Source organism: Wasmannia auropunctata, unplaced genomic scaffold, assembly GCF_000956235.1.
Source record: "Wasmannia auropunctata unplaced genomic scaffold, wasmannia.A_1.0 LD336050.1, whole genome shotgun sequence".
In the NCBI taxonomy this organism is placed as follows: domain Eukaryota; kingdom Metazoa; phylum Arthropoda; class Insecta; order Hymenoptera; family Formicidae; genus Wasmannia; species Wasmannia auropunctata.
In genome coordinates, this window is record NW_012026840.1 from 1,348,375 (window position 1) to 1,358,415 (window position 10,041).

At 33.3% G+C, this 10,041-nt stretch overlaps 1 protein-coding gene across 10 annotated transcripts in view; it reads right to left on the bottom strand.

Moving 5' to 3' along the window:
* Positions 1–3,533: 3,533 nt before the first annotated feature.
* The window catches only part of LOC105451563 (inositol 1,4,5-trisphosphate receptor), a 56,592-nt gene continuing 50,084 nt past the window's right edge, over positions 3,534–10,041 (bottom strand). For all 10 annotated transcript variants that reach the window (XM_011692096.1, XM_011692093.1, XM_011692089.1 and 7 more), the window contains 12 exons: positions 8,844–8,993; positions 8,567–8,759; positions 8,375–8,497; positions 8,105–8,277; positions 7,836–8,000; positions 7,573–7,753; positions 7,398–7,490; positions 6,493–6,650; positions 6,259–6,424; positions 5,989–6,149; positions 5,757–5,918; positions 3,534–5,629 (listed from right to left, as the gene is read on the bottom strand). In XM_011692096.1, coding sequence (XP_011690398.1) covers positions 5,549–5,629; positions 5,757–5,918; positions 5,989–6,149; positions 6,259–6,424; positions 6,493–6,650; positions 7,398–7,490; positions 7,573–7,753; positions 7,836–8,000; positions 8,105–8,277; positions 8,375–8,497; positions 8,567–8,759; positions 8,844–8,993 — 1,806 coding nt within the window. In that variant the 3' untranslated portion in view covers positions 3,534–5,548. The remainder of the gene's footprint in view (positions 5,630–5,756; positions 5,919–5,988; positions 6,150–6,258; positions 6,425–6,492; positions 6,651–7,397; positions 7,491–7,572; positions 7,754–7,835; positions 8,001–8,104; positions 8,278–8,374; positions 8,498–8,566; positions 8,760–8,843; positions 8,994–10,041) is intronic.

Sequence of the window (10,041 nt, forward strand, 5' to 3'; positions counted from 1 at the left end):
TTTTAAGAAGACACGCACGTCCCGGCACCTCTTCCCCCTCCCCCCCCCACCTCCCCTCCTCCTTCGACCGGCGGTCGAGATTTCGCGGGCTGGCTCGTCGTTAATCCCCGCGGCTGCGTAATTAATGATTATCACGAGAGAAATATTTTAGGACGCGGAAGAAGAACGCGTCGCGCGACGCAGGGGGATAAACACCGGGGAGATTTTAACTGATCTCTGTTATATATTTTTCACCGTACACAATGTACGATCCAATCTTATTCGCGCGCGGTGCGAATGGAGAATTGACGAGTCAAGAGTTTTTACCATTCTCCGATCGAATCGTATGCATATACGTTATTATACACACGCACACACACACACACACATACATGTACGTCGAAATTAAAGAGAGTGATGATCAGCACGTTTAATAAGCGATTAGCTCGCACAGCCGACATTGTCGCTCGATCTAAAGAAATGGATCTGTGAGGTTCGTAGATCGTCTCTCCACACCTCGATTCGATTAATTTTGAAACCCTTTATTATATTCTTTGTGCAAATAAATAATGAAAGAAAGTTGTTTTCATAAAGATCTTTCATTACTCTACTCTTCGTATGTGATTGTTATTTTATTCGACTGCAATAAAATGTTACATTTTTATAACGTGCATTCTATATTTAATGTTTTTTGTAATATATAGTTCTTATTAAATTTATTATTTACAATAAAACATTTAATATTTTTTTGTAGAATTCGCACACAGACGTCTAATTTTTCAAAATATTTTTTTATAAACTTACTCTCTGCTGGATTTTTATTAAAGTTTTAGGATTCTATTAAAATCGCGATTCTTCTGATCATTCCTTAAAAAAAAAAAAACATCGCGTACCATTTCTCACTGTTTCATTTTTCACATTTTCATGATTTTCACAGATCTTCCAGTCTTATACTTGAAGCATATTAATGCCAGTGTGATGGCATGTGTATATATTATACATATATAAAGCAAATTAATATGCAAGAACGCGATGCACGGATTTGAAGTAGCGAAAAATCACACGAGTCACCTCTCTCTCTCACACACGCGAATGCCAAATTACACGTGTAAGAGATTACAACCAACGGTAGCGACATGTGTACATAGGTAGCGGCGTTGATAGAATTTGTACAGAACACAATTAATTGTCTATCCTAAGTCTGCGGATTTACTTGTAAAGTAACGATAAGATAAATATACAAATCTTACGCGGCTCCGAAAGGAAGGAAGAGAGAATTGTATTTTAACGAACGAGCTTCGCATGCCCGAAGGCACTTCGCGATTTATTGTTATACGTTTTGTCAGTCGAACGGGATGCCCTCATCTTGACGAAGTTGCCTCTCTCTCTCTCTTTCTCTAACAGAGAGAGAAAGAGAGAGAGAGAGAGAAAGATTCACAATTGCGGACTCACGGCCAAACATTCGTTCTCCAAGTGTCTCACGGGGATGGGGCGCGCCGATTCGCTGGCAAACCAATGATTGATTATTACTGGGGGAAAAAAAGGAAATGAGAAAATAAAGATGCTAGGTCGTAAATATTTAATGTACGCAATTCACCAAAATGCCAGCCAGTAGAACCGAATCGCAGATTCTTGTACTTCGGTTGTACAACAGTGCGAGAGAATATTTCTACGATTTTTCCATTGATTTTTTATAATCCGCAAGAGATCGTTTTTTTACACCTAACTTGTAAGTATAACGCGTAATGTAATGTAACGTGTTGGCCTAAGTGTAATAATACTAGTAATTCTTATGTATTTTCTCTGATCTCTGTATTTCTAAATGCGATGCAAAAATAATTTGTATTACGTTTCGGTGCGTATCGTCCTCGGTAAACTCTCATTTTTATATGACATGTGCATAATTTCGCTTTAAAAATGGATGTGTATAATTACATTGAAATTTTGATGTCTTTCTAACATCGAAGCTGCGTTTTAAATTCCCAGGAAGTAGCGTTAATTTCTTTGAATTTATGCTTTCGTATTCTGCTTCGAAAAAAAAATAAGTCGCGGGAAGTTAGGGCAAACCGATTACTGACACGTTATGCTTCATATCACGAGTGTTGAAGATTTCAATATTTACTGCTGTAAACGAATTACCTATGAACTTGTTACTAAACGAATTGAATTCGTGTTTAGCAATATATAATGCAGAAAAGGGGCACTCATGCGATTACGTTATAATTCATAAGATAAGCGAACCTACGTCGAAGAAAACCTCGTCAAAACAGATATGAAAGTCCGTATACCTACTTAATTATCGCAGAATCGACTGACATTCGAGGAGACCGAAATCGAGGCACAGCAATACATTAAATAATTTGTATAAAAAGCGTAGATTCGAGAGAGAGAAATTAATTTCTCCCAGAGACCGAAATACGACAAATGCCACATGTCTTTGTGTTCATGCAATATTCTCACACATTTGTAGAAATTGTGTTCAACACTGCGCCATTTATACAATAGCTGGCTTTTCGTCTGAAAGGCATACCAATTTTACACAAACGTGCGACCTACGAAACAAAAATACGTGTTATATGTACATGTACTAGCCGCGTATATATAAATATATATATAAGTCACAATAAATAGTCAATTGTTTCATATAAAGTCTAAATAAAGTAAAATGAAACACTAATCGTCCTTCTGCTTTAGCTTCAGGCCAGCACTCGTAATTGTAAGAAAATTTTCTAGATTGTACGCCCCACTTAAAAAGAATTACAGAAAATGAAAAAAAAAATAGATAATATATTGAATAGCAAAACACGAAAAATTGCAATTATTTTAAGTGGCACATTAATGAAAAAGTATAATTATAATTTAAACTAGTGATATGAAAATTTTTTGGATATTTGATTCACAGTAAAAATATATATATACATCTTTTTATTAATGTGTAGCCTTCTACATTTTATACTGATATTTCTGGTTTTATTATGCATTCATTTATGCATCAGTAATATCAAATGCACTATTACGTTGATGAAATGTTCAAGTGGGTAATCGCAATTTTGTCAATTTCTAAAAAGGAAACTAAAAGAATCAGAATACACAGGTAATTAAATTAACACACACGTATTATTAAAGTCTCACGTTTTTTTACAGACAGACCTTTCTTTAACTTAATTTTCAGACAAAACTTTCTTTAAATTAATTATATCAATATTTGCTCGTTTTTAATTTCACACGGACCTGAGTACCGAAGAGGAACAAGATGCATACAACACCGTCAAATTAAACTAAATTAAAATAATTAAAATCCCTTTTTTTTATTATTAAAACCTGCAACGTACTCGAAATACATATTATTAATGTACATAAAACTTGTATATTATTGCATAAAATTTTATATACCATGTATGCGTGCGTGCTCTCACGCAACATTCTGTTTTTGTTATACGATTATTGCGAATATCTTTTGCACTATTAATATATTAATTTCAAAGTGAATTTGTTGTGAAAAATTATGATATATTACGAATATAAAAATGTCACATAATAAATATAGCTTCGTTAAAAAGAACATAATTTATTCACATGTAAGTATGAACGTAATCTACATACATAATGTATATTACACAGTAAAAACGACTGTATGAGACAAGACATTTAAAGTAACATATCTTAAGATATAACATATCTTACAGATATTATATATATAAGATAAGAGCGAGAGGGCAAACGATCAATACTATGATCGTTTTTGCTTACTCTGAGTGGGCTGTGCGTTTACTCTCACGGCGTCTCATTCTCGCGGCGCTGCACGGAAAAAAAAAAAAAACAATTGGACGTAAATGCGTGATCAACACACACACACACACACATACTCACAAACACACACAGCGCCAGCTTCGAATTAACTAAATTGCTACATATTTAAATTTAAAGATCGTAACCGTACAATCTGGTACGTTTTGACATAAAAAGAAATAGGAATAATGAGGAGAGATCGATATACATACAATTGATAATTAATGACATATGGGGATAAAAAGTAATTTGCTCTAAGTAACACCGGTTTCACTTTTCTAGACGATTATATAATATCTAATAAAATATATACAATTGCGTTAAATTCGATATTACAATGGAAACAAATAAAATATATATATATATATATTATTATATATTCGTTATATATAGACACAAATCTTGAATATTACTTTGAAAAGGAGTTAAATTTTAACTCCGTAATAACAACGCTGTGGCATGCAATGTTCAATTAATGCATCTATATATCATAATACAATAACACAACTTGATTTAAAATTTATAATATGTCAACTATCAGTTTATATATTAACAATCAATAGTCGGACAACAACATTCTAAAACTCGTTCATCAGAATCTGAAAATTCAAAAAGATCTTTCCTATTCATATTAGATAGAGTCCATTGATCCCTATTAATTACCATGTTTTCGTTAATTATATTGGTGATATCTCGCTCGTGATTATGATCGCCTTTGTGTGTGAACAATTGAATCAACAATCTGATATCCCAAATGCAAATTTCAATCTTTCGCAATTATGCATATATCATCTAACCGTACTTATATAAATCGTCATTAACAATGTATGTCGATCTAAATATTGCAGGATACAACTTCAACGATTTTTATGAAATTAAAATTTGAGCGTTTTATCATTACGAAATTAGATATATATTAAAGCATACATATGTTAAATAATGTTCTGTGTGTTTCATCGCATTTATACACAAAGTTAAAAAAATAATCATTTGTAATTAACCATTAAAGAATGTGATATCGACAAAACAGGAATTGTTCTGAACTAAACAGACATGATCTAAACATATATAATAATTAAATATATAATACAGAAAACCTGTACAATTTTAAAAAAATATTTTTAATCATATTTCTAGACTAAAAAAAAATCTTTATTATCTACCAAAAGAAAATTCGTATAACACAACCATGCGCTTGAATAACGCAAAAGAGAATATAAAATTTATAATACGCCGATATTATAATCTATATTTAATATATCCATTTGGATACGTATAAATATTATAATAACAAAACGTAATATAGTGATCACATAAAAACGAGATTATTCTAAAAGACATTAGAATTATTACCCTACGACATTTTAATAATTGGAAGTTTTTTAAGTAATTTATCATGATTCTAGTATATCAATGTGGATACGGTTAAAATTTCTCTATATATGCATAACAATATTCACACAATTGATAGACAATGCAATTTACAGTATTCGAGTTCCTTGGTGACTGGCCGATAAACTTGGGCCGAGAGCCTTTACAGTGAAAAGGAGAATGGATAATCTTAATGCCCTAAGCGTCGTATTTTACTTTCATTAAAATTAGGAACAAAACCGTAAAAATGCCTCGGGTTCACCCACTCGGTAAAACATTCTCGTGCCTTTAAATGCCAGTTAAAAACACACGAATATCTTTTTACGTATGGTACTGTCTTGGAGTATCAAACTGAGATTCGTCCAGAATAAGAGGAAGACTATATAAAATATATATGCATGTCTTAAATTTACGAGGGTATATTATGCAATATTGCGGAAGCAGAATTCAGAAGGCCTAGCCGCTGCTTCTGCTTTCGTTGCTCCGTCATCTGTTACGAAGGAGAAAGAAAATTATATGATACTTATATATGTACTTCAATATCACTTGACCGTTCAATTTCTTCTCGCTCTAATGCCTCTCTAATCGATATAATTTGAAGGATCGGTGATTATTACCTGATCACGAAGCTCCGTAAGTTGCTGGGACAGACACTTAACCAGCATCTGCGTGGATTCTAATTGCGACTGCAGACTCCTCAATTCCACCTGTTCCCCCTCACCTTCGTCCGCCGCCAATGACTTGGCCCGCAATCTCGGGAACCACTCCAGATTATGATCCTGTGAAAGTACATAGAGCTTAAAGATATAAGCATCGCCCAAAGTCATTTCAAGCTCTATGAACTATTACCTTGACCATGGCGTAAACATACGACTCCGGACCCGTGAACTCCGTCGGGTCCTTCACCTTCACCAGGACGATGAAATAGAGGTAATGCCACATGTTGTGCTCGTGTTTCGTGTGCTCCTCGAAGGAAACTGTTTTGTTATCGAAAGCCGATCTGTTCAAGCCTGCAATGAAACGAAACAATTCAACGTAAGAGAAAATCGTAAAGGCATATCCATATAATTTGTAAAAGTTATAAAAAAATCGATGATATCGATTTCAATAAACAATTACCGCAAATAAAACAAGTGTTTTTCAAGATCAATTCCTTCTGCTGTTTCTCCGATCTGAGATCCGCAAACGTGTCGATAATCACACCGAAGATGAGATTCAGAACAATAATTATCACGATGAAGAAGAATAGTAAGTCGTATACGACTCTTGCAACAAACAAAGGTTCCTGGAATTATAACAAAGATTTTTTTTTTTTATGAGGTTTACCATGACTTTTGATATCTTCGTACTTACAATGCTGGCGGGGGCACGCAGAATGTCTCCTATCCCACCACCATTTCTCAATCCTTGATTTAACGTGGTAACGATACACATGACGAGTGAATCGCACGCTCGCTCCTTCAACTCTCCGCCGATGTTAATTATTTCGGGCTTATTCTCTCGTGCATTTGCTGAAATTAATTATATTAATTTACTTCAATATACTTAAACATTCAAATAAAAAAATTATACAATGATTAATAAGATTGAACGGTCAAAAACGGGCAATATAATTAGTAAAATATTTGTAAAAATTACTTTATTAATTAATTTTTTAGTAGTAAAACGCCACGAAACTAGTTTCGATCCTTACTAGGACTTTTTCAATCGCATTAATAATTAAACATTGAAAATACACGTTATGTAGTCAGTAATTAAAATAAAATGAATTATACAGAATCGCATAAATAATCGAAAGAAACATAGTCAAAACAATAAATGAATTTCACCAGAAACGGAGTCATATGTGTAAAGTTGTGTTTATAATTTCCGCCAAGTGACATCTAATAATTGAATTTAATGTGATTTATTTCGTATTATGAATTGTTTTGTATCGCAATCATCTAAATAACAATCAAAAGTGATAAAAACTTACATTAAGAGTCTTAAGTATGGAAATATGATAGTGTTCACAAGTCGGTGTCTATACTGACTACATAATGCGTATTTTCAATGTTTAATTGTTAAAGCGATTAAGAAAGTCGTAGTAAGAATCAAAACCAGTTTCATGTTTTATACTAGAAAATTAATTAATAAGGCAATCAATTATATTGCTCGTTTTTTATCTCGTTCAATCTTATTAATTATTGTATTTACAACGAGCGAAAATTATTAGATTAATAATTTTCGGAAAAAAATTATATTAATACAATATCTACCTTCGCTAGCATAACGTGACACAGTCTCCGTAGCTTCACAATCCTCCTTGTTGCCAGCGCTACAAGTATCCGCGATTGTCTGCTCAATGGAAGCTACAGAAATGAAATAAGTTTTAGAGTCATTGTTCACAGAGTTGAGCAGCCGTATAAAACCAGCCGAGAGGATTGAACTTACATATAATCTCCTCGTCCACGGGAACGAGGAAGTCGTCTTTGAAAAACATAAAACCGATAATGGAAAACATGTAAACCAAAATCAAGGCCAGCACAGCCGTGAGTATGATAGATCTTCCATTTCGAGTTACGGATTTTATTACATTGAGCAAAGTCTCCTCGCGATAAACTACGTCGAAGAGCTGAAAGAAAACGGACGATATTATAATTCTGCGCGTGTTTGTAGAAAGAGTGCGGGATCATGCGGTTTACTCTGTTACTTACTAGAACTGAATAGAAAAATGGATGCATAAAGATTCCCAGAACGCAAAACGCCAAATATGACATGTGATACAAAAGTTCGATATTCGTTATTATTTGCTCTACGCTTCTGGTCAGGGTACCCTGATTGCCTATAATACTTATAAGATGTACAGCTTTTAATGTAATCTGCAACATAGTTACGATGCATTTGGAAACGAGCATACAAATGACGTATACACATTACACATGTAATTACATCACGCGTTTGAATTCTGTACGTGTGTCATTACCGTAACAAAACCGAGCAGCCACAATGTCGGTTCTGGACCTACGGAGAAGATCAATCGCAATATCGTTGACGCGACAAACGTACGTATACCGGACTCCCTCGGCAAAGTGAGAACGATGGCAGCAGACGCGAGCATGACCGTCCAAATTAAAGCTGACAGATGATAACTGAGTTCTAAACGTGAGACAAAGATATCGCATTCGTTATATCTCAAGACTATCCAAGAGCCTCGTTAATCAACAAAAAAAAAAAAAAAAAAAAGAAAACTTACTAGGCACAGAATCCACAAACGGATAGAAAAATGCTACGATAAGGTTTATAAGAACGGCGCAGTTGAACAGAATGTTGCTCCACAGTGACATGTAACTGCTCATCCAGAACAACATTGGTTGTCCTGTTAAAAATAAAAATTGACAATATGAAAATTCATTTGACATTTCAATTTATTAATAACCGGACGTACCTCTAAGCTTCTTTTGCCACTTCATTTCGTTAAACATGTCTTCCGTTCTCTCGAAGAAATCGGAAACTTTCGAGCCTTGATCGTCCCGTTCCGTAGTGTTCAGCACTCGTATTTTGGTATCCTCGGTTATAAGCTCGCAGATTTCCGGTATCGGGAAGACAATTTGTTCGAGCGTTCTGTCGTGTCTTACAATCTGAAATGTGAAAATATTGGGTAAAGCATGTTACCTCTCGAAACAAATTCTATTTCCATTTATAGTGAATGAAAACCGCAGCACCTCAATTTGAGCCGTATGAGACGCATAATATTCCAGTGCTTTGTTAATTTTTGGATCTGCATTATTCTGTTCTGACGGCTTCAACATCACTGCCAATTCTTTGTTGTGTTGCGCCAATTGATGACACAAGATGTAGATATTATGCCCAACCTGTAAAGTACGTAAAATTAAAATAGATTAATTAAAATAAAATTGAAAATATCCGATACTCGGTAAATAATACATTAATAAGAAGTAAAGAGCTGTGAGCCAAAGTAGGATGTTCAATGCTTCAAAATAACTTTGAATTGCAATATAGACAACAGACGTTTCGACCCGAAATAAGATCATTCTCAATGTTAAGACAAAAAATTACTTATACATAATCTTATACATAATCTATAAAATTACTTATACATAATCTACAATATACAAATAATCTACAAACAAAATTTGTCTTACAAACAACAAGATTATTTTTGTTATCAAACCGTTAAGATGGCCGAATTTTGTTTGTATATTATATAAGTAATTTTTTTGTCCTAACATTGAGAATGATCTTATTTGGGCCGAAACGTCTGTTGTCTATTTTATAATTCAAAGTTATTTTTACTTGGAGCATTAAACATCGTCAGGGTTGCCACAAATTCTTCATTCTAAAATTCCATGACTTTTCCCTGACTTCCAGACAAAATTTCATAATTTTTCCTGACTTTCAACAATATTTAAAAAATTTTTTATATATTCGTTTAATTTGAAAACTATTTAGAAACCGTTAATATTTTGTTGAGAAAGCAATTTAACATAGCAATGTAAATTACTATTACTGTTGTTGACATTGCTTGCACTTATTTGTTAAGTTGTTAGTATTCCTTTATCTTTTTCTTTTATATATACGCACAATTCTTTTCCTTTGTTTACAATACAAGAAAACATGTAAATATAGATTCTTTTTGAAAAACTAAATCCTATTTGGAATCTCCGACTTGCTGTTATACAAAGATTTACAAACTTGAAAGAAGAATTACAAAAATATGAAGTCAATTTTAATTTTATTAATTTGTTCACAAATGGCACAAGAAACTTACAAGTTAAAAACAAATAGTTTTAAACAAATTTAAAATTCCAACAAAAAGTAGACAAAATAAAAATTATAATGCTCTTAGTGAAGCATTTTAAATCTCTATTAAAAAGAGAGTTTACAGATCGGAAGAGCACA